This window comes from Myiozetetes cayanensis, unplaced genomic scaffold, assembly GCF_022539395.1.
Source record: "Myiozetetes cayanensis isolate MyiCay16 unplaced genomic scaffold, myiCay2020 scf19, whole genome shotgun sequence".
In the NCBI taxonomy this organism is placed as follows: domain Eukaryota; kingdom Metazoa; phylum Chordata; class Aves; order Passeriformes; family Tyrannidae; genus Myiozetetes; species Myiozetetes cayanensis.
This window is the reverse complement of record NW_026087400.1, coordinates 1,179,836-1,205,241: the sequence shown is the minus strand read 5'-3', so window position 1 is coordinate 1,205,241 and position 25,406 is coordinate 1,179,836. Positions and strand designations below refer to the sequence as shown.

At 45.7% G+C, this 25,406-nt stretch overlaps 1 protein-coding gene across 1 annotated transcript in view; it reads right to left on the bottom strand.

Moving 5' to 3' along the window:
* TOP1 (DNA topoisomerase I) overlaps positions 1-24,447 on the bottom strand; it is a 63,485-nt gene extending 39,038 nt beyond the window's left edge. The window contains exons 1-2 of the mRNA XM_050313582.1: positions 24,321-24,447; positions 23,803-23,827 (exon numbers count right to left, since the gene is read on the bottom strand). Of these exons, the coding sequence (XP_050169539.1) occupies positions 23,803-23,827; positions 24,321-24,353 (58 nt within the window). The 5' untranslated portion in view covers positions 24,354-24,447. The remainder of the gene's footprint in view (positions 1-23,802; positions 23,828-24,320) is intronic.
* Positions 24,448-25,406: the final 959 nt, after the last annotated feature.

The window sequence follows — 25,406 nt, the reverse complement described above, 5'->3', positions numbered from 1 at the left end:
AACACTTTTGAACACCCGTCTCTGCACACCTCCCAAAATACTATTTACATGTCACAGTCAAGGGAAGCCAGGCTACTTCCTACATTAATATTTCTGTTTTGACAGCAACTTTTCTAATAAAATACTGAAATCAGACAGGGGTTTAAGTTCTTTTATGTCCAATCAGTACAGCTGTCAAGAGAGTATCGCTGGCACATGATAAAGGATGCTACAGATGCCATTTTAGCCCACTTTTATCCCATTCCATCATTTTGCATTGGGGGAAAAGAAGGATGTGAGCACAATCTGGTTCCTTCTCATTTCTCCCAAATTAAGCGAGATAGCTGGCAAATTAACACCTGGTAACCCCAATGTCTGGTCAACAGTAGCTTTTCCAGATAAAAATTAGCCTTCCAGATTTGCTGCCTTTTGGTTCAGCTTCTAAGTTTTTATGGGCACAATTTGAATAGCTCATTAACCCGCTTACAGAGAGGTTTCTTTGTTCCTTTGAAATGTTTTACTACATTCCGGGGACGAGTACTTCTTGTATTTTCCTTCTGGTTTCAGCAACATCCCAATTTCTTTTCCTCTCATTAAGCAGCCTAGAAATACCTCACTGCTGTGTGTGCTGGTATTTTATCTGTGTGAAGCTTCATCTCAATACTTCTCTACACTGATGTCCAAAAAGGCTCTTTAAGCTTTCTGGATTCTTGGAACAAAATCTGTGGCCAAATCTGCGGGCACAGCGTGAAAAATTCATCCCATTACCAACTAAGGAAAACATTTTTAACTTCTTGTTGCTCCAGTAACATTTCTGCTTCAGATGGGTGGCTGAAATTTGTGCCCTAAGTCCAGTGCCTCGGTGTTATGTGTTACATGAGAAGCACAGCAGCTCTCATTGGTGTGTACCAGTATCGCACTCTCCTACTCGAAGCACCAGCAAGAAAGCCCTTTGCTACCAGCACAGGGGACGTGAATGATGAAACCAGCAGGGTCTTTTCAGCCTCTCCTTTGGAAAGGAGAAGAGAGTCTTAAAAAAGACTTCTCCAGTTCCACTGCTAAATTATGCAGCTGAAAGGGAGGTAACTCTGTCCCACTGGATTAGGTTCAAAAGCTGGTCAAGTTCAAAAACTCCTGTCACTGGAGGAATGGTCAGTCCCTTCTCAGCTGAACCACCATCTCCTTCTTGTACTCCACGAGAGCCTTTTTACTATTTAGGCTGATTTCCTTCTCACCCATTGCGATGCAAGAGTAAGCAATGGAAGAAGTCACTGTATGGTCCAAATGAAACTATTTTAGTGATTTTTTCCTCCCCCACAGGCTCTCCTCACAAGCAGTCATCTTAAAATTCAGATTATCAGGAAAAGGCTTCCTACTTTCAAGTTACTTAAATCTTATGACTTCTTTACTGTTTTGCCAAATCATATTATTTTAGCGTTTTAACTTCTTATATATTGGATATAAAGACTACTATTAAAATTATCGCGGTTCAGTTGCTGAAATGATGCCAGGAAGGGCTACAAATGTTCAAACAAGTGAATGTAGTCCAAGGTGTCTAAAATATTATTCATGTTCCTGGCAAAGAACACGTACTTTTGCCCCTGGCATCTGATCAGAATGGTTTAGCGTTGTGCTAACTTTTACAATCTACAGATACCAGCGAGCAGGAGCGTAACATTCAGTCCTTATCCGAGATCTTTAACACAGATAGTGACAGGGTTACAGCAGATTACCTAAACTGGCAACAGTAATCCCGTGTGAAAAGGTCACTCTACGAGGTTCTGGTCAATTTATAAATCTCACCTGAGAAAGCAACCACTGTGCTGAGACAAAAAAGCCCATTTGCAGACCCCATATGGCTCAGAACAATCACCATATGGGGAACATGGCACAGGGGATCAGGACCCTCACTGTTAAAACAGGTGATAACTCTGGGTGAGTCATCTGACTTTACATGTTTTGATTTGGCAATTTTAAAAGGATGAGCAATAAATCCCACCTAACTGGTCAGCAAGAGGTTTAAACCTTTCTAAAATACTTGTATTCCAGTTAGAGGAAGTCACACTGATCATGGTGTTCCAGCAATTGATTACACAACATTTCTGGAATTTATTTAAGCATTTTATTTATTTAAAGACTGACATTGCTGTAGCCCAGAAAAGGGGGAGGAAAAGCTACTGGACAGAAAACAGAGCTGCATCCAGGTATAGGAGACAACACCTCTCCCTGTACAGCAGAGCAGACAAAGAAAACAGAACTGTATGTATGAAAGCCACAGAAACTGAAAAACCTCTCTAGGCACCTACAAGTGTCAAAAGCAGAAAGCCATAGCCAGAAGGCATTGTTAGGAGAGATGATGGTATTGGAGATGATACACTGAGGCAGAAAACCATAATCTAAAATAAACTTCCCATGTGACACGGGATGTGTCACTTACTGGCCCTATTTACACAACTACAGAATAGACATAAAACATTTACCCTGGAAAGGGACTGCAGGTCTGTTTGCTGTGCTGGTTTATTTCCACAATAACTCCCTGCAAAGCATTTGGATTCCTGAAATGAGAGAGACTGAAACAGCGAGGCCATGATTTGAGTGCCCCATAACCCAAGCCTGACATTCAATAGCAGAAGAAGGATCTCGGTTTTCAGTCAAGAAGGGAAAGAAAGTACAATGAAACTGAAGCAAGACTGTCTGGCTTCTGCTTCCTCATTTAATAATGGCACACATATACATTTCAAAAGCAACTTGACACAAACTCCTTTATCAGTGTTTCTTTAGACAGCTCCACAATCAACATTTTGCTACAGAAATCTAAATCCTTAAAATCCTTCTTGAAGTCAAATTCAAATGAAATAAATTACTGTGCTATCACAAGCTTATTTCACTTCAGGTGCCTTGCTGGGTCAGGTGCAGCAGTTCAGATACTTCAGCAGTGCCCACTGTTTTCATCCATAAACCAGATAAAATTTGAGTTTTATATTTAATGAAAAACAGCTAAACTAACTTAGTCTAAAAACAAGGGGAAGGAACACACAAAGCAACTCTTGGTTGTGAAGCTCAGATCTGCAGTCATTCATTTTCTAATCACACAAGGGAAGAAATGGGGGGAAAAAGTCGTGAAAGCTCAAAAAGGGAGCCTGGGGAAGTACAGTAGAGCAACCAAACAGTTTTTCCTTTCTAAGGCAGGAACTTTATTACTAAAAGTAAAACTCCACCAGAGTGCATTCTTCCTTCTTCTAAGAGCTCAAATGAAGAAATATAGCACAACTGAAAAGATCCAGATTTGAGTCCATTTATTTTCCATATTTACTTTGAGAGAAAACTTGTTCTGGGCTGAGCCAGAATCGATTGCACCACACGGTAACCGATTCTGCCAAAGCCTGAAAACTTGGTACTTTTGATAGAAACTGAGCCAAACCAATGACCTTACAGCCCCTCTCCACACTTCAGCAGTTACTTGAGGCAAAAGATACTACAGGGCCAGACATATTATGTCTTTTTCCTTAAAAGGACTGTTCTGGGAAACTTGGCTACAGAACAAGACAGACCCCTTGGTTACTGCATTCTTCATTAATTTTGTAAGTTGAAGGCCCAGTATTCCTTGCTTTTGAACAGAGAGAAACCTGTGGGATGACTTGGTGATGAATCCTGATAGGAGAATAGATGGATAGAGAACAGAATTGTCTCCAGCCATGCTCTGTCCTTTCCAGCAGCTCCACCAACTTCCCAAGGAGTTCCACTTATGCTCCAGTAAAATTTTAGTATCAAGCAGGGATATTACACTGCTTTTTAAAATCATGAATTTTGCAAAACAGGATCAATGCACCTTTTGCTCCACTGAAACCCCTGCAATGTAAGGAAGGGAGGTGAAACAACGTGATGGCTCTGCCAACAGGGAGAGAGCGTGCTGGGCACAGCACCAAGGCAGGCTGGGCCACAACTGCTTCCTCCACCCCAAACGGTAAAATCTTACCATGGGGAGGTTCAGGAGGCCAGAAAAAACCCTGACTGATCACTCCTATCTCAAAGCCTTTGGGATATGAAGTTAACCTGAAGCAAATGTCACTGCTGGCATTTCATCAATCTCACCCAGCCTGCAGAAGCTGGGGGGGTAAAGCAAGATGTGCTGCATCAGCCTCTTCAGAAAGAGGACTGACACTCTCAGTGCACATGTTTTGATGAGCCATTCTTCGAATTTTTTTCAGCCACACTGGATTAATTGCTTATTTTTTGTGCACCTCAATTTTTCACCTGATGGGGAAGTAGCTAATACTCCGTGGGTAATTAATGCTCAAGTAATTGAGATAGCTGGGTGGTACGAAGGGATGCTGACCTTAAGAAACTGCTACACTCCAAGCATTTTGAAGCAGAACAACAAATGGTGTAGACAGCAGCAGCAAGTTTAATGACTTGTCAGCACCTTTTACACAGGCTCTCCTCAAAGAGGTGGCATGTTCACATACGCCTGGCCCGCAGATCTTATTTGCTGTGTAACAAATGCATAAAATCACTGCAAGTAAAATTGCAGTAGACAATATTACACAAATGACAAGTCCAAGGAAGCCTTATAAAGCATGAAAATACATGTTTGATCAGCACAGAGAGGCTAAATTAATAGCTGCTTCTTACACATGCCAAAGGGCTCCCAACCGAGAGGCAACAATGAAGTTTCAATCCATTATTTGCATTCAAAACCAAAAAAGTTCCATGTGAACAAAAACATGTGTTTCCAGGGATTCCCAAGATGTAAAACATTCTCCTGTAATTGTATAAATAAGAGTCAGAGACTGAAACCCATTAGTATGTTTCCACTAACAAAGCAGAATAAAACAGAACAGCAAATTAAAACTTCAGGGAAATGACCAGCGTCAGTGAACAGCTTAAAATGCTGCTGTGCTGGCATGAGAGAGAGGAGAGGCCAGAGTAGCCTCCTAAGGAAACAAGAGCAAACCCACTCCTGTCCCAAGTGATATTTATTCTTATAAGGCTACACTTCCATGAGCAGAAGTGCTTATTTTCCATCGCCTCCACCATTCAGAAATTGAATTCCTTGCCTTCCCTTACTGGGGTAGAAATAGTTTCAACAATTTTTTTTTCTATTGCTTTATGAGTCTACACCCACAAGAATAAACAAAGGTCTGAGCTGCATGTCCATTTTTAAAGAAGTAGCAAAACTGAAGATACACTTTAGCCTCCAGTTTTAACAGCCATGGCCCATCACTTCTGCACATCAGGAGGCCAGGACGAGGCAGAGAGCGGGACCTAGGGAAAACAAGCTTGATCATAGTTACCTCTTAGGTTTCAAAACACTTATTGCAGCTCCAGCTGCATTTGCATTGTTAATAAACGTGTACAGAGGACGGAGATGCTGGAGGACTGACAGGTACGTGTAAGGACCTGCAGTGAATGTAGCTGAGGAGAAAAGTCTGTTACAAATCAACTCACAGAAAAGAGTTTTGATAGTAGTTACAGCCAGGTTCCTTGTGGATTTTAGATCTACTAATACTAAAAAAAACTTCTCCTCCACCATCTCACCTCAGGCTTTTCCAAATTCTCACCCATTTCTTCCCTATTGCACCAAATGCAGCGAACAGCCAGCACGGCAGGATGGACCGACTCGCTGGGGAGGCTGGACAACGGTTCACAAACCAGTCTGGCATCCAGGGGTGTAAAACTAGTTTAAAATTATGAAAGAAGGTAAAACTTCAGGGCATTCAAATAGATAATGCAAGGGGGACTAATCCTATTTTCAGAGTTAGAAAGAAACCAACCTTTAGCACAGATCCACGGCTTAGCACAGAAAGTGTCACGCGGTGCTGTCACACAAAATCTTTTCCCAGGAAGAGACAAAGGGAGGGATGTACCCACTGCACTGAGGGGTGTATGTGCTGGAGACAGAGACAAAAAGGACTGCTCAGGGTCACCCACGAGTCGCCCAGCAGAAAGAACCAGGGGTGCTCACCTCTGGAGAACCAGGGCAGAAGGCAAACAGGGCAAGCCCAGCATTTACAGCCCTGTTTAGACTTGGGACTGCAGGAGATAACCTATCCTTTACTTCAACGTTATCTGAAGTTAAATGGTTCACTTAACCCTTCGTTTCCTGGTCTGCAGGAATCCTTTTCCTTCCGGCTAACAGATGGGCCCCAGAATTTTGGGGACAACACACTGCTCTTCATCAATCCCCTCCACGGAGGATGTGCAAGCCAGGGTGGACAGAAGCACCAAGTGAATGTACAGCAGAGACACCTTTGATCTTTGGTTGCTTCTGGGCTCTGAGGAGCTCAGCCCGTGCTCAGCTGCAGCACAGCAATCAAGCCCAGCTCTCAAGCGAGCCGTGCAGGGGCTGCAGTGCTGCCTTGTCACCAGCACAGGCAGGTGGCTGAATCACCTCCCTGAGATTTGCCCCAGGAACAGCTCTGAGAGTTCCTTCAGCACAGTGGGTCAAGAGCAAAGAAAATCTCTTGGTGCAATCTGTCACAACTTCACACTGCAGAGAACTTCATGTTCTGTTCTCCATCCCCAGACTGAGTCAGTGCCCCCAGCACAAGCTCCTTCCGCCTCCAAATGCTCTTTATGCCATCATTAGACTAGAAAGGTGCAAACAGCACAGTTTGTGATGTAAAGTCACCAGCTGATTACTGAATGCAAACCTACAAGGTGAACCAGCAGAAAATAGGGGCAAACAACTGTAATTCTTAGTCCTCAGGGAGGATAAGAGAAACTGCAGCCATGTTAAAAAATAGGTTGATATTTTGGGGCGTGAGATTTTAAATTTTAATGATTTTTAAACCTGCACTAAACAGGAAAACTGCTGTGCTGTCAGGAGTAATTACACTGCGATGATGTCAACTATAAAAACATTCTCCCTTGCTGGCTGTGTAAATCACCACTGCTCTTGGATTCACTGAAAAGAAGGTTTTTGTAAGACTGCCCGAAATCCCAACAGTTCCTCAGCACAAGAGTGATGAGCCAGCAGAGGCTCACATGGAGCCTGTATTCACACCAACACCACACGAGGACAGGGCTGCTGTGTTTGACTGTCCTGGGTTTGACCCACAAGGGCTCCCCCCAAGCAAAAATTTCATCCAAGATCAAAAAAGAGGCAGTTGCACTGAAGTGCCTGTCTTGCAGCAGTGGATGCCCAGCCTCTGTCAGCAGCCAGGATCACACACTTCAGACACATGGGAGTGGTGCTCAGCGTCCTCAGGGGAGAGGCTCTAATGGCATTTGCTCAGAGTCTTTTATTAACCATCCCTTGACACCACGGTGTGGCTTTGGCCAGAGCTGGTCTCCTTGTTGCAGGGAGGAAAGACTTAAGAGGCAGCACCCTTGGGAACAAGGGCCTCTGCAGTGGGCTTAGAGTGTAAATTGAATCTGCAAGACAAAAAAGTTGTTGGTAGAAGCTTTAAATCACCTCTGCCAAGCTTTACACGCTGAAGTCAGACAATTCTCCTACTCCTTGTTTAATACCATTCCTATTAAGTTGAACTTATGGGGTAACCACGGCCAAAGTCCTAGAAAAAGTTTGTTTCAGAAGACCAAGCACCTGTTTTTAAACACACTCAAGCTGGTTCCTCGCTGTAGGAGCAACTCCCACACTGATCCCAGCTGGGTTTTTGGTTGGGTTTTGTTTGTTTATTTTTTCTTCCTAATTACAATAATTTCTTTCAAGTATAGGGCTGCACTGCATGGATACAGCCCGATTTCACCTCTGCCCCCATTGTGGGTGAGTTAAGTGATGGCTCACCCACAACAGGCCCATCCCAGCAGTGTCTCCAAGCACCTCCTCACCAGATGCAACTCCCCTGCCTGAAGGGGACATTACCACAATTAGCAGAGGAGAAGAATCCAGCTAAAACACACAGCAAAGTAAACACAAGGGAAATGTTTAAGGACAGTCGAGATTTTTGCACTTACAACTGTACTCGTGAGTCTTCTGAAAGGAAGGGAAAGAGGACTACAAAGAAGCATCAGCACAGTAGTGGCTTTAAAATAAGACTAAGATTGCAATACTTTAGTAAGTACAGCTCCTAGCTACAGTGCACTAAATTCCACTGGAAGTCTTCAATTTACACCAGCAGACACAAAATGTTACTTCCAGTCACTGATTTTAATCTCTTCATGCGGCTGTAATCTGTTTATTTTGTTAAATCCAGGCCAAATCTCACTAGCTGGCAACTGTTAAATCATACCAATAGCTACCTGAATACAAAATGTAACCTATTGACTGAGGATAAAAGGCTGTGGTTACCTTTTTATGCATAATACCCTCCTAGTTTCTTCAATTAAAAAACTCCATGCAATATATTACCAGTTTGGTGAGGCTCTTTGCTGGGTTCTGTTTTTTGTGTGGGTTTGGGTTTTGTTTGTTTGTTTTTTAAGCTAGTGGCTGGAATCTTTGGATGGAACTCAGAGCCAACATTTCCAGATTCCACCTCACACAGAAATCAAGTCTGCCTTGAATGCGACATGAAGGGGAGAAAACATTTATGTTTTGTAACATTTTATTTCACATCTAAAGTCTATCAAAAGAAATCAAGCATGGTCCTTAAAAATTGAACTGAATCAACTGCTTCTGGTTACCTCGTTCCTCCATTTCAAGAATACTCCTTTCTTTACCTATGCAGAAATGACTATGTGTGAAAACAGCTTTCCCTTTTCAGCTTTCAAATGTCCTCCCTACCCCAGTCACTAAAGAGCTGTTTGAACCAAAGGAAATAAGCTGCCAGTGCAGAGTGTCATCAAAGTTCATTTATCACTGCACTTCAAACTCCAAGTGCTTAACTAATGACTCTCATCATATCAGAGGTTCTGCTTTACAGCTACTGCAACACGATCACATTCTCTACTTTTCAAGTTTCTGAACATGAAACCTAATATTATTTAAATAATTTTAAAAGGTTGATTGGTGAGAGGGTTAGAAACATGCTGAAAAAACCATGAGAGCTACAGAAGCAACCATAGAGATTCAAGACTCTGTTATTCCTCTTTAACACAGCCCAAAGTAAGAAAACCAAGTTATAAAGCTTGTTTTCAGGGGTATTCCAATGAAAAAATTAAGAAATATTTATTATATCCACTTGATTACTTGACAGCAGAAACAGGCAAAGGAAACAAGATGAACATCTAAGACTATTTACAATCTCATCATTTATTCCTGAATGATTCAGCTATAAGGCTAGGAAATATTTTTAAGTTTCTTGGTTGTCAGTTTTACATACATTGAGACAAATATTTTAAAAGTTATTATGATTCTTACTAGAGTCAATGCATCTGTTACAATTTATTACCAATTTTACATGAAGGACTAACACCACCCTGAAAGCTGCAGCCACTCCAGCTGATTTAGCAGTTTGCTGCTGCACAAAGAGCCCGCAGCAGCAGCTGTGCAGTTCCCTCCTATCCTCCTCTTCCAAGTATTTCAAGCCTGTGCCTGACAAAAGCACTCCTGGGAGTGGAAGCACCATCCAGGTACCCAGCAGAGCAAGGCTCGCTCTCCTCAGAGCAGGTTCAGCTGTCCCCAGGAGTGCTCAGCAGCCCCAGCAGTTCCTGAAACAGCAATAACCCCAACAGCTTAAATGTACTTGGGTTTCATGCACCTCACTGACATTGTTTTGCAAGTTTTAAAGTTATTTTTGAACTAGCAATTACTTTACTTCCTGTACTCCAGCCTCTAGCGGACCAGGAAAAACTCCCTCTTTTTCCTGTGGTCACAACCGTGACCTGTGATCACCTTTTCCTTGATCCTACCAGACGCAAAAAGGCACCAAGAGTGAAACCCCAGAGCCTTAAGCTTTCATTTATGACTGTGGTAGTACTAACCAAAGCCTGTAAGCAAGAAAACTACATGAGGAGTAGCCCTAATACCACCAGAAAAAATTAATATGAATAACCCACTCTGAAAAAAAAGCAAATTATATACTTTATTTGAAATGCTCTTCCCAAAACTAAGCAGCCCCATGGACAGATCAAGATACTCCTGGAGAAAGAGGTTTAATAAAATGAAAAATTAAGCAACAGCTTGTAACAGGAATACTTTTATTCTAATGATGGTGCACTAAATACTTCAAATCTGGAGTAAGTTCAACCTGGTTTCCTAAGGACACCTGTTTGCCTCCTTCCTAAGGACCAGAGAAACAGTTCAGCATAGGTTTTCACAACAAGACACTGAGTATGAGTTACTTGAGATTAAAATACAAAACAAGACCCTTTCTGTCACTACAGTCTCTCAAACAAGTCCTGGAACCCTGTCTGCCAGCCCTTCACAGTGAGACAGCTACCCTGATACAGCAACTGCCATTTTCCTTTTTCAGTGAAAGCCAGAAGCACAGACAAGTAAAACAAGGAGACAATTTGCTAATACCGAGAATCATATGTTAAGAAATAAAAATCTACCTTCCCTACAGTGAGAAGTGTGCAGTTAAGGTCACGTGCAGCTTTTTTTCCATCAGAAGGTGCTTTATGAACTGCGTGCACGTCTGATGAACAAGGGTAATTCTGGCTGGATTAAGCACATGGGAAAACTGCAATGACCCAGGGGAGGAAACATCATCTGACTCTGGGTATACAAAGACACTTGACAACATTAAGTCTGAGGCCTTTTTGGAGTACCAATCTCCTCCAGTAATTTGATCTGAATCTAAATCTGTATGTAAATAAACCCACTGGGATGACAGGCTTTGGGAAATCACATCCTGCAGTTGGCAGAGCACTCAGCACACCGGGGAGCAGTGCAGGTGGAGCAGTGCAGGTGTAGGACGGGGACACGTGGGGTGATGGGCAGGAGCAGTGAAGGTTTAAGAAAGAGCTTATGGGGTGAGGAACTGAACAAGTGCCACTGACATTTCCTGACCAAATGACACCAACTTCAGAACATGGAAATAACAACCTGAGGAGAAACTCAGAAATGACACAAATCTGCATGAAGTTTTAAGCCTTAAAATACTTCATGGATGCTTAGAAGAAAGCCCTTCAACATAATATCTTTCCAGAACTGAAAACCAGGGGAAAACTTACTTTTCCAGCCTCTGAAGATACTATTATAAAAATTACCGTTATACTTGTTTGTAGTCCACATATTACAATATTTTTAAAGTACTTTTTCAAGTACTGAGGAAAAACAACTAAAGAGAGGGCTTGTTTGACTCTGGCCACCTATAGAGCTAATTGTCAATTACTAATTCCAGAGTTCTTATGAGATTAAACTGTTAATATACAGAAAAAGACAGTATAAAAACTCATCTTAGAAAAAAAAAAAAATCACACACTAACAAATTCCCTCTGGGATTCAGGTTTTCTCATTCTGGATTAGAGTCTGAGCATGAGGCTCCTGTGCCTGAGTGAATGGATGGGGTATTTACAAAAACAGAGAAAAAACACAAAAACTTAAATTAAAACCAAACTAATTCTGCCATTAATAAATGAGGTTCCCATCTGTTTTGAACACTGTTTCATGTTATTGTGAAATACAGCTACAGGGGATTTATTTCACAAAACAATGCTCCGCAGCTTCATTCCCCACAAAGGAAACCATTTAAAAATACACACTAAGTTCAGCACACAAAGCCTCAGCAAACCTCCTGATCCCTCCGAAACGTGGCCACGGTGTCAGCATCGCTTCCCACCCTCACCAAGTGCACTGAGGAGTGGGGGGCAAAGCCCAAGCACAGATTAGCTCCCAGGAGATCCTAAGAGATCCAATCCCCCTCCTGAACTCCTGTCCCTGCTGTCAGCACCAGTGTACCCGAACCAGATTCAGTTGGTGAGCAGGGACAACACTGGCAGTTTTAAAGAAAATTCTATCAGATTCCCAAAAGAGGCAAATAGAGGGCTGCAAGAGAGGCCCATGGGCACAGAGAAAGAATATTTTAGCTCAGGCTATGGTTCAGCAGTAAAATCACTTTCTCCTGTACACAACAAGCTCATGCTTTGACAGCGAGGCAGAGCAGAACCATAAACTGAGTATCATGCATCAGGGCACAGGAGACTCAACAACAGGGCTGGGCAGGAGGGAAGGGGCAAACATGTCAGACACAAGGCAGTGCATCAAGAACAACAGCTTTACACCTTCATTTGGGACACCAAAAACCAACAGACTCACAAATTCAACTGCTTCTGCCTTTTGCCCGTTGATGCAATTTCAGAATGAAATTACTGGGATAGCCAGTTTATTGCCAGCTGCTGCCTCCATCCCCTGCAAGACAAGCTACAGGCTGGGGCAAACAAAACTCCACCGTGCTGGGCTCTCCCAGGACTGACACACTGACAACTAAAGCTGCCAAGCATAGAGCACCAAGGGCCAAGCTGGACTTTATATAAGAAGTACAGTCTTTTATATAAAAGGAACAGTGTAAACCCAGAAAGCAGCTTCCTTTAGACACAGGTGATGCTGAATAAGCCTACTTGATGATAAAAGAAAAACACTGTTTATGACAGCTACCAAACTCCAGAGAGCAGCGTATTTTCAATTAGAAGACTGTATCGACTCATAAAAACAGGTATTTCAAGGACAGCTCGCTTGTGTTCCCTAATGAAGTGCAGGTGACATACACAGCTATGACAACGTGACTCAGACAAGATGCTGGCTCTTCTGGGAGTCTTCTTGATTTTGGAGGAGGAAGGAGACAGGAGGACATTAGAAAGCAAAAGTGTAAAAAAAAAAAAGGCTTTTGAAAAACACATGTTCTCCACATTCACTTCCAAAGGTATCCTGGACAGATGGAGAGATGTTGATCTGATGGAGCAAGACAAAGTTACCCAAACACCCACACGGCTCCAGGATGACAACTTGCAAGTATCAGAGTTAACAGCACTGACACTCAGACTCTGATTTGTGCCAGTGTTTGCTTACTAACAAGATGGATGAAAATGACACCTACAACAGCATTGGGCAACGCTGCAGAAGTTAATCAAGGTCACTGTTGTTAGGAGTTCATCTCTTGCACTGCATTTGAGTTCACATCAACCTACTGCCTCTGGATCTGGCCACTTACCCTGGAACACAACTTGCACCTCAGTTTTTCTACTGCAGAAAGCACTTTATCCCTGAGGTGCACTGTTACCACATCGAAGGAATCTCATCCTCAGCTCAAACCTGTGCTAAAAGCTAAGAGTAGAGGGGAAATGCCAGTGAGGAATCCTAACTCTGATCCACATATCAAGGGCTTTGCTGTGCACAAGCAGCACTGCCACAGATACAGCACATTTTAACGGCCTCAGTGACATTCCTGGTCCTCAAAAGAAAAGCAGGCAGCCTTTTATTCCCCATCTGGTGGTCATTAAGTCTAGAGAACAAACCTCAGAGTACGTCACTAGTGCTACTCCATCCCTCCATTTTGTACACGCTGCTTGTGTTGCAGTGAATCATCCCCTCACATGGATCTCCAAAGGGCTCCAGCTTCCAGTTTCCCAAACGGCTACACCAAACTGGAGAGTGCTCGTCTAACTTGTAAGGTGCCTTCCTAAGGCAAGTTTAAACCAGTTCCTGCCCATCCCAGCTATTTTATCTCTCCAAAAACTGATCTTACTCACACATTTGCCAGCATTCACAAACTGGCAGAAGGCATAATTTGCTCTTCCTATTGCTCCAGGCCCATTTAGGAGACACTCATACCAAGGTATGGTGCAAGAGGCTGAAGCACCTGATACCAGAACCCTGCACACAGACCAGGAAACCACTGTCTCCCTACTGCAAATCCAGTGATTCCATTAATTGCAAAACCCAGCACGCAACGTTTGTAATTTGTATTGTATCATATGTATTTGTAAAATAATGAACACTTCAGCTCCTGAGATCTGCATATAAGAAAAAATTACAATATACGATAAAACTGCAGAAGCTCCTGGTTTTTTTGTGTTGCCCTTTGCCAAGCACCTCAGTCTTCAGCTGGAGAGGGAATTACGAATCGGAAACAAACGTCCAAGATGGAACTGAATCTCAGTCCTAGCCAGACAGCTTTGTATCTATTTCTGTGCTGGAAGAAATCATTCCCACCACGTTCTGGCTTCTCCAGCTAGAGGAGAACACAGTACTCCCTCTTCCCCCACTGTGTTGCCTATTTAAACAATCGGGCCTCAGGACAGGATAACAATGTATAGCACAAAGGACCTTAAGCACGGACACAGCACCCATGAGTAACAGAATGTCCCCAATGCTCCCTGCCTTCAGCTTCCAAAGGCTCTCTTCACATCCAACCCTTCAGCCCCACAGCACCAGGCACTACAGATGATTCTGCACAGAACCAGAATAGGAACTGCCAACTTTCCAGCTTCTAATCTCCCAAAGGACATCCACTTGCCTCCACCGCAGAGCAGAGGAAGGAAGACAGCCCTCCCACTTGGTTATCAGGTCTCCAAACCACCTCACGTCAAAAGCTCTGTAACAGGCTGTCTGTCCCTGCCACCAGCTGTACTTCCCTGCTCCCAAAACTCTGCTTACAGACCACAAAAATACAACTTTTCAGTTGTGCTACCCGACTGCAGAAATCCCTGCATTTCAGTCAGAAGATCACTACGTGTTTCTCAACTCTACCTCCAGCTACTGAAAAATCTACAACAGACACTTAGTGTAGTTCAAATGGAAAACCCCACAAAAGTCAAGAGCCTTCTCTCCTAAAAGGTCTTTATAGGCCACCTCTCCAGAACAAGAAAGTGCAGCCTCCGAGGAAGAGGAGCAGCTGTATCGACAAGTCTGGCCTCTGTTCAAGGACTGAAATAAGCCTGGAGTAGTAATCCACTGCCATCAATAAAGAGTTCAACTGAAGTACACTGCCCTGGCCCTAAAACCCAGGTCACCCATTCCACGTTCCATGCCCAGGAAAAGCCACCATTCCATTGGAAACATGTAGGGAAGGGAAGAGACAAATTAAAGCAAAAATGTCCTGCAGAACACAAGTTCATGCTCTTGTGTGTCAGCAGCAGTGTCAGGCAACAGAGCACAAGTGACAAAGGCCAGGAAAAAATTAAAAAGCTATCTGTACTTGCGGATTGCTCCACCCCTAGGAATTATTTTCTTGACTTTTTAACCATGAAGCCACATCTCTGGTCAATGCCTAAAAAAATGATTCTTAAAAATTCTAAAGATTATTCTGTTTAGATACTGCCACGCATCTTCTAGGTGCAGCAAGCTGACAAGACAACACTTCAAAAATCACAAAGCACTTGGTAAAACTTATTCCACATAAAAACAGTGCTCAAGCAGTGGGTTTCAGACAGGACAAAATGTATGCAGCCCTATCCATTTCAACATGAGACCTCATGTTTCATTTGTTCTTATCATTTATTCCCAAGCACAGCAAAACACTCATTACTGAGATCCTAGATGCTTGCTGCAAAAATTAATAGCACCGTGCAAATCAATGCCTGGGATTACAAAATGAGCAGCAAGTAGTAAAAGTCACCAGGGTCTTATTTTTAGAAAATCAATGAAAAATAGCATTACAGGAGGAAAATGGACATTTTGAAGGATCAGAACTATGCCTTCATTGAGAATCTAGGAGTGCTTCTTCCCCAAATAAAGCTGCACTATCTGCTGAATACTCCGTGTGTGTAAGAGACTGTCAGCTGTACAGTGCAGCTGATGAGACCTAACAGGCACTTAGCTAGTTGTCTAAACAACTAAAACATCAGTGTCTCACCAACATTATTCTCATCCTAAATCCAAAACACAGCACTGTACCAGCTACTACAAAGACACTTAACTCCACCCCAGCCGAAACCAAGACACCAGCACAGAGCGTGTGTTTAATGGACACTGCCCAACATGGGTCACACAGACTGATCAAAATATTTTAGGGAAGCTACAAGTACACTCCAAGCTCTCCTGAGGCAGAAATCAGTGTCTCTCCAGCCATGGAAAGATACAGCCAGCTGCAGAATTACGCTGCTGCAGCACTGAATTCCATGAACGTCCATCTGTCCTACACACGGAAGGGTCTGTGCTGGGCAGAGCCACAAAGACAAACCTTCATCTTTCAGCGGGCACCATGAAGCTCAGCACTCTGCAGCACTGAGAGAGAAGGGAGCCATTGTCTTGATAACACTCCCTAAAAAGCTCCTTCGCTGACGAAGGTATGAGATAAAAATACATACAGGGACACCCACACAGCTCACAACTGCACAAAGCATATGGCAAGATGGTGAACGTGAACAAATAGCTCACGTCAAAGATATCGATAAGGGATCCAAAAAGATCTACTGATCGGAAGCTTTGTGGGAAGCAACTTTTGTCTCTCTAAGACTGACAGAAGCTTCTTAATAAAACCATTTCCCGGCAGCCTGATGCTGTCCCTCTTTACCCTGCTCTCATCCCAATTTCAGAAGTTACTGCTTTCAAACCTAAAAAGGAGTTTCGGGGGTTTCAGTCCTCCCGGGGGAGACACAGGTTATTGTTCTCGGGCAGGCACTGTCTGCCGGGGCTGAATGACAAGCACCTACACTAACTTCCCTGCTGTGCCTCCCCTGAGCCTGCACTGCCCCCATCCCATCGAGATAAGCACTTCAGACTCTTGCCAGCCCCCGCCTCCAAAGCTTCCCAAGACAGGAGTAAGGAATGATCCATGCTGCCCATCCTTGGGACTCCTTCACTTTGGAAACTTTCACATTCAAAACAGAGCAGCTGCCACTGCAATTCAACCGTCCAGACTGAACTACTACTGTGACCACTCTTGAAGAGGAGCTTTTTGTGTAGAGTATTTTATTCTTTAGGAGAGACAGCCCCAGAGATGATGGAAAACATCACCAGAGCTCTGTGATAACACCAGCAAATTTGTGAGGCAATTCTTGCTTGAAACCCTGTCCTTCTTCTACTCATCCTTCCTCATTACAGGACTCCATCTCTATTAAGAGGGAACTAATTGCCAAGGTCTCTCACTTCCCCACAGGCATCAAGTCTGATCTCCACCGGTTGTGTTGGAGGATCTCCCAGAATACTGTTTGTTGCAAGGACTGCCACAAAACTGTGTTTCCTATCACTGCTCCTGCTGACACAGACTGAGGTTTAACAAAATCCTACTTTTAATATCAACAATTCTCAGACTTCTTTGAGACAAGTACATGTTACAAAGAACAGGATCCAGGAGGACTGCCTGCAGCTCCATATTCTCCTCTGTCATTCCCACGTCTGGAGCGCTTGCTCGTTCATCAGCTGAGCGACTACAGAAGTCAAAATTAGAAACCAAATTTCAACTTGAAAATACGCACGTATGCTCGCATTTCTAAAGCCAGCAGCAATTTTCTACCACTCTTTATACCTTGCCGGTCACAAGAATCCAAAATTAACTTCACCCTTTCTTTTCATGTCACCTTCCAAATGTCCTAACTCTCGCTGTGACACCAGCAGGTATCACTGCAGCTGACTAAGAGCATTAGTTTAAAAAGCAAACATTCAAGACAAAAATATTTCTAACTATAAACCTCATTAAATCCACTGGAACTATTTAGTATTTATGTCAGCCAGGACATTTTGAACAAATGCTGTGCTAAAAATACTGTAGTCTCATACACACCGGGAAACCACTACTACAGTGTGTTCAGCTGAGCTAGGAAATAGCAGGAGCCTGCAGCAGAAAAGGCTCTCTCTGCTCTGCCCAGAACAAACAGCACTTCCACACTGTAGTAATTCCAGTGTGCAGCCAGTGACAGACAGTGGAAGCCAGAGCACACGTGGTGGGAGCTCCCTGGAGCAGATAGTTAACGGCAGAGTAAGGACAGCAGTAACTGGGAATACGGTTTAAACGGAATAATCCCACTGCGGCCACAAACTGCGGTTGGAACTGGTTTTCTACCGCTTTTTTTTTTCAGAAGACCAGGACAGCAGCACACTCACTGCTGAAGCAACAGCAAGGCCACAGCCTTCTCCTGTTCTCTTAACAGGAGGAACCATTCTGGAACCCAAGGCTGATCCATATTTCGATGATCCGTATTTAAATGCTGGCTCTGAACGGAGAGTCCTGCAGGGAGCAGGTACAGCAGGGCAGATCTGTCATCTGCTCTGTCAGAAGGGACAGGCCCAGGAAAGCAAGCTGATAAACACTGATCTCTGCACCGAATATCATCTCTGATTTGCAAAGCTAAGACACAGTCCTTCAGGACCCCAGGCAGGACAGAATACATAACCCTACACAGATTTTGCTCCCATGTTTCAGTGTGTGAGGATTTCTGTAAAATGTGGGGCAGTTTCTATAAAACTGGCAGCTGCAAAGCCAATTCAATTTAATAAGCCAATAAATATTTGTGAATGACTGCATGTCTTACAAGGAATTGAGAAATTATATCAGCATAACCAGCTCAAGCAGACTCAAAAGAGAACTGTCCAATCTTGAAAGGCCACAGGAAAGAGAAATCTGCATTGATTTCCTAGGTTAAATTGTATTTTTCTTAAATAGTCACTGTGACATTAAAGCCCATCCCTGCAGTCCCATAACAAAAAAGATACACTGTCAGCGCTCCGCTGATTTTAGCAGAACTACAGCAACTTACAACACCAGGAACAATCTGACCTGGAGCCTCCCTCTAATAGGGCAGTGGCTTGTGCTATTTCAGCAGGTATTACTTTAACAGGAATCCAGTGAAATCATTAACAGAGGAATTTGAGTCAATGAGATGTTAAGTACTTGCTATAATTACATATTATTGCAGTTTCTGCTGACAGTTGCAGAAACCTTCAGGAGGTTGGAATTCAATGAACTATCTAACGAATATCTGAAGTCACACTTGTAAATGAAATTAAATCTGAATTGTGCTCAATCACGTTTATGAGCTGTGTGTCTAATTTATGTGAAGCCATGCAAAAAAAGCACACTTTTATATCGGTCCCCCGGTTAAAAAATGTCATGTTTTACAAAGTAAACAAAATAGTCCTGATAACACTCTAATAACAACAGAGTGATTAACACTGTAACAAAAGGAAAATCATCTTAAGAAAACCTGCTAGAAGAAGGAAGCACACGGGCCATTAACCCCCAAAACACATCTTCCAGCACATTTAAGTAATTCTGCTGAGTTTTAACAAGAACACAAGTTGGCCGCAGCTCACAGAAGCTCACTCAACTCCCCACTCCCACAGGACACCCATTAAGTTTTAACACGAATGCTGAATGTGTCAGAACAATTAACACAACGGACCTCAAGGTCTCTAGCATAGCCCTTCTGAGGCTTCTGCTGGGAAAACAGAGGCAACCAACTCATGTAGCACATGACAGTTTGGAGAAGTTTACCAACAATAAGTTTATTCACATTTCCGAGAAACGTCAGGAATGATCAATTTACTTCTGAGTACTCTCACCTGTAACAATCTGAAGATTATCTGTTGTGTCCTACAAGCCCCGCGAGAGATTGCTGTGAACATATTGAAAATCAACGCAAAAAAAAAACAAAACTAAGAAATTTTGCAGAGATTGGCGTCTGACGTGAAACACTCCTAAAATAAAAAAAAAGCTAAGTGGTTGCAGACTTCAAACTACCCAAGCATTGTTCTGGGGCTGTGGGCAGCACTTCCCACAGTGCAGGCTCATCACCAGAGCTGCAGTCTGGAGCAAAGCAAGGAAGGAACAAGCTCCATTCTTCAGGATTCACATCTCCCTGTACCGCAGAAAAGGCAAAGGACATTTTCAGCACAGATATCAATCTGCACCTAAACACCATCAACTACCTTTTGTATTTTGGATCTCTTGCCAAGCACTTGACATTTAAAGCAGTGGTGAGACGTGCTCCCAAGGAACTTCAGACAGCTCTCCCTGCCGTGTGACACGCAGCGAGCACAGGCAGTGCCTGCGAGCTTCCTCCAGCCTGCAGTTTGCTTAGTGCAGGGGCTCCAACAGCAGCGCTAAGGCACACACAGCCCTGTGCCAGAAGTGGCCCTGCTCCCCTTCAAAAAACTCTCTCACCCACCCAGGAGGCACCAGCAAAGCAGCAGCAAGGAAGCAAAAATCTGGTCCCCAGCAGACTGTTTCACAACCACTGAGAAACCCTGAGGCTCGCCGTTATGCTGCTTTTCAGTTTGTTAGCATTTAAATCACCCACACCTCTCACTGCACGGCTCTGGCACACGTGAAACACGAATTTAATGCAAACCACAAAACGTGCTGAAATTCCTTAACTTGTAAGGCATTTGGTTCAGCACTCTTGTTGTTTAATTTTAATTTCCCTCTTGTTCGTTCCCCTTCATGTTGTCACCCTGATAAATACAGAGGTGCCACATGAGTGCTCAGGCCAACATAAAACACCTGCCAGTTCCTGATAAGATGCTGCAGCTGCAAGGGCTTCTTTTTCCTCCCCCAAAAAATAGTCACTGTTAAAGAAGGCCTCCTTCAAGCACGTCTGAACCCCAGAAGCCACCTCTGTGACGCTGGACAAATTCACACTTGACTCCTGTTAATACACTGTAATGGTTCCTGCAGTGACACTGACCTCAAATTGCATCTTAACATTATTGGTCAAATCAAACAGAGGCAAAAAGCGCTGCTTGGGGTGATGTCCTCAGCTTCCACCCAGAGCAATTCTGGATTCTACACAAGTTCTGAACACAGGCTGCTGAACAGCCAAGACACTAATAGCTGTTAGTGGAATTTAGTAGCTTTGGAATGCAATTTGATTATTTTGCAAACAAAAGTCATTTTTATCTACTGAGCTCTGCAAACACAATGGGAGAGCTGAAAGTCAAGATAAATTGCTTTTAGTCTCAACATTGTCCTCAGTAGTAAGAGGTTGTTACATCCAACCTTAACAACAAAGCTCTTAAAGGCAAAACTCAACAGAATCCAAACCTGTGGGGAAAGGGTCATTTTCGATGTCCAAGCCACACTTGGAATCGACAGCTTTGGACTGCACTGCCCCTCTACAACGCTGAAGACTGTGAGGATGTCACCTGCAGAAAAGGCTCGCTGTTTCAGCCCAGTATTGTTCTCAGGATGGTTTGAGAACAGGCACTGCTAGGACTGAACATGGAAGATTCTTTGCAATGCGTACGGATACTAAAAATACAGCCAAGGTGAAAAAAATACCCACTACGGCCAAACGGGAGGGAGAACCTGGATATTGACACAGAATGCAATTACCCAAGTTGGAATTTGCCCAGGACACTCTCGCTTAGAGTGATCTGGCTATTTAATGACAAGAAAAAGCCAGGAACACATATTTACTGCTGGCACCCTCTCTCATACCTAACACTACCCTGCTATCAATGAAACGGGCGTGTAACCAGATCCAAGCTCCCACTTACAACCAGGGTGCTCCGTGGTGACCTGCCACGGGCAGATCCACCCACCTCATTGCAGCTGCAACAACCTGTGTGACCACAACCTGAGGTGGTGTGTCCACTGACCCAGATAGGAACATTAATAACAACAGGAAGCTTCAAAGTGCTTAAGCTGCTCTAATACTGATACACTATCCAGGAGTCACATAAAACATTCCTTATTAACAAAAATGTTTACTCTTGGTACACTCAATATTTAGAATGAGTCAGTACCAGCCCCCAGAAAAACTTCCCTTCCCCAAATGTAAAGTACAGGAGGCCCAAAAGACCACCTTGGCTCTACTGTTGAGTGCTGCCTGACAATAATCAAAGTATAAAACAATTCTAAACATCGAGGGGGGGGACACAAAAAGTACTTGAGATTCCTACCACCCACTCCTAACCTTTGTCACCAAACAGGATCAAACCAAGAAAATACGAGCTCGAGCCTCCCTGCTCTGCTAAAGGAGAACCGCTGATCCCGGATCCGTGACAATTCCCGACACACAAGCGCACAGAACTCCTGCGAGGAAGCAAGACTGGGAGGGAGCAGAGGTGACAGGTTTTCAGGGAGATCAGGGGTGGTCACAAGGTCAGAGTGGACACTGTCTAACCAGCATTATTCCTTTAACAAGACCAACAGGGTTACTCGCACCTTTCAGCGCCAAGAAGGATTTCGAGTTGTAGGGGCCTCTGATCAGTCACAATGATGTTACGTGACTGCCATAAATAATTACAACAGGAGGGAAAGGGTGCTGATACCTACACTGGTATGGAGTTGTTGGGTGTGCTTGATTTACCAGGAATTCAGTTTTTCCATCAAGGTGCCTTTGAATTTCTGTACTGAATTCCTCCAACACATGGTAGAAATAAAAACCGCAGGAGTTTAAAGTGCTGTATGTCTAAAACTCTTAAAAGAATAAAACAGCACATGGTCACAATAGAGGAGAAAAATCCCTCTAAAGGCTTCATTGGGAGCTGGAGTGGAAAGGTCAAATATACATCACTTCCCTGAAGTAAATCACTGTATAACTAAAGCTGACCAGGGAGGGCTTTTTCCTAAAAAAAAGATGATCCCAGCATAAGAAAAAAAGTATCTCCCAGCATAAGAAGGCTACAAGTATTCAATTATATGCTTATATTTATGTTGCTTTGAGAGTGACTCCTGCACTTCTTGGGAAATCTTACTGCATCCTTTTTTTCTGTTAAGAATTATTCATAGAGCCCTGCTATAGATTCAGAATGGAAATAAAAGTTCAAAAACTGCTTATTTGCTACTGCCTGCTCCTACTGTACACACAGAGGGGCATTCCAATGAACTGACAGAAAGAAAGGTGCTCACAAACGTAGATCTGTAAATATTTACATGCAGGAGCCTACACAGCACCCGGGCACGTGGACATCACACAGAAAAGCATTCTAAAAATCAGTGTAACTAAGCCCAGCAGATATTTGCAATCACTTTTGTCCTCTACCACCTCAGCAGTCAGAGGACAGCTCAGAGCTCCTTACACATCCCAAAGAGTGACAGTAACACACACACACAAAGGTTGGTTGTATGTCCTCAACTCCCCTTCGCCCTGCTTAAGCCCTTCAATTTGACACCTATCAGATGAGGGGGGCTTGCAATTAGCTTGCTACCTAGAAAAATGAATAAACAATCAGAAAAAGTTAGCAGCCATCAGGCTGACTAGAAAAGATAATCTCGTATGTATATATACAAATATAAATAGACGTACAAGAGTACATATTCATATATAAATATATACACATAAAATTCATATATAAAATGACAGGACTGCTATAAATATTTCTGAATAAAATGAAATTAGCTTTTAAACTCCCTGAAGTGATGCTGTCTACTTTTCTGGAATTGTCTACACTGTGGTGTCTTGTTTATTTTTAAAGTGGATTTTCATTATCATTAAAAAACCCCCCCACCCAACAAGGTGAAGTCACATCAATTAAACAGCAAGGCAAGGAATAAGGCTGATGTGAAAATGGATACAACAGATTCCTTTAAAGAGCAACATGTTGCAATCACCCTTCATTTTAGGGGAAGGGAGGGATTCCCTGGAAGGAAGGAACAGAGACGGGGAGCAGTGGGGGGGGGGAGGGAGGCTGCGATTAGAAAAAAAAAAAAAAAAAAAAAAAGACGAGGAGTTTTTAATTTTTTTTTTTTTTAAGCTAAAAACTTTGCTTTCCCCTCGGCTGGAAGGGGCTGGTGGCGGGGATGGCGGCCCCGGCGCCTCTGCAGAGGCGGCTCGGGGAGGAGGAGAAGGAGAGAAAAGCCACAGAGAGAGGAGAGAAAAAGAAAATGGCGCAGAGACTAAGTCCCGACCGTCGACAAGGCGACTTTCCAGGGAGGAATCGGGGCCCAAAGGCGGCCCGGGCAGGGCCGCTGCCCCCGGATCGGGGGCCTGCGGTGCCCCCACTCGGGGCGGCGGGGCCCGGGGGGGCCCGATCCCGGCGGGAAAGGGGCGCGGGGGGCGGCTCGATGGGAACAATGGGGCCGGTGAGCGCGGAGCCGGGACTTAGTCTCTGGGACGCCATGTCTGCTGCGAGGGGCGCGCCGGGGCCGCACTCACCGTTCGCTCGGAAATCCGCCTCGATCTGCGGGGAGAGCAACACAGGGACACACGGTCAGCACGGCCGGCCCGCGGGCACCGGGGCCCGCCGCCCCGCCCACCCAGCCCCGCTTTCACGGCAATTCACCGCCAAACGGGAACGGCCCGGCGCGATGCGGAAGGTGATGGGGGGTGGGGGAATCGCTCCCCCGGCGCCCGCACAGCCCGCGGGGGGACCCCCGAAGGGCAGCGAGCGAGCCCGGGCAGCGAAGCAGCCGCCCCCTCCCCGTGTCCGCCCGGGCAGGGGGCACGGCGCTCCCACCGCCCCCACCGCGGCGGGCACACCGCGCCGGCAGCGCTGCCCGCAGGGACACGCCGGGCAGGGCACGGCGCCCTCGCCGGGCTTACGGGGGTGTCCGGCCGGGGCCGGGGCCGGGCCGGGCCGGGGCCGGGCCGGGCCGGGGCCGGCGCGGGGGGACGCGAGCACGGCGTGGGGGTCCCGCGGGAGCGCGCCCCGCGGGCGGGCTGGCGGCGCTCACCTGGGAGTCGTTGTGCAGCTGGTCGCCGCTCATGCCGGAGGCGCGGGAGCCGGGGGCGGCGGGAGCGGGCGGAGCGGCGGGGGCAGAGGGGCAGCGGGGCCGGGAGCGCGGCGCGCTTGTGTAACAGACTAAGTCCCGCTTTCGCCGCTCTGCGCAGGCGCGCCGCCTTTTATACCGGCGGGGCGGGGCCGGCCGGCGGGAGGGCGGGAAACGGCCGCGCGCGGATTTGCATGCGAGCCACGCCCCCCGCGGAGCCGGCGAAATTTGCATACGGGCCACGCCCCTCCCGCGTGCTCGCTCCCACCGGCACCCCCGGCGCGCTGCTTTGCATATCCGGCCACGCCCCTTCCTCCCGGCCCTCCAATGGCGCGGCAGAACCCGGCCCATATTTACATGCGGGGCCCCGCCCCCCCGCGCGCCGCCGGGCCCGGTGCATTGTGTAAGACCCGTGTCCCGCTGGGCGCGCAGCGCGCATGCGTCACCCAGCATTTGCATGCAGGCCCCGCCCCCGCAGGCCCCGCCCCCGGGCCGCATGGCGGGGGGAGGGGTGGCTGTGCGGGATGCGATCCCGATCCGTGTGCGGGATGCGATCCCGATCCATGTGCGGGATGCGATCCCGATCCGTGTGCGGGATGCGATCCCGATCCGTGTGCGGGATGCGATCCCGATCCGTGTGCGGGATGCGATCCCGATCCATGCCCGGGACAGCCCGCACCCCGCGGGGCCCCCTGGGCAGGACCCCCCAGGCTTCCCCCTCAGGCCGCTCCTCCAGGCCCCCTGGGCACCAGCGGATGGGCAGTCCCGAGGGATGCAGGATGCTCCGGGGGCAGGAGAGGAGCGGGCGAGGTGTGGGACCTGTGCCACAGACCCTTCCAATCAGTCCGTTCCGTGCGTGGCTGAGCCCTGGTTACAGCCCCTGCACCAGGCGGGAGCGCGGAGATGAGCCTGCCCTGCACCCAGCTCAGGGTGATGCTCGGGGGGATGCAGAGCTGGCAGCTTCGGGCTCGCTCGGCTTCCTCAAGTCAAGGACAGCAGTGGTGCATTGCATAAAAGAGCTTCAAAAAGGGGATCAGCCGGCAAGGTTTT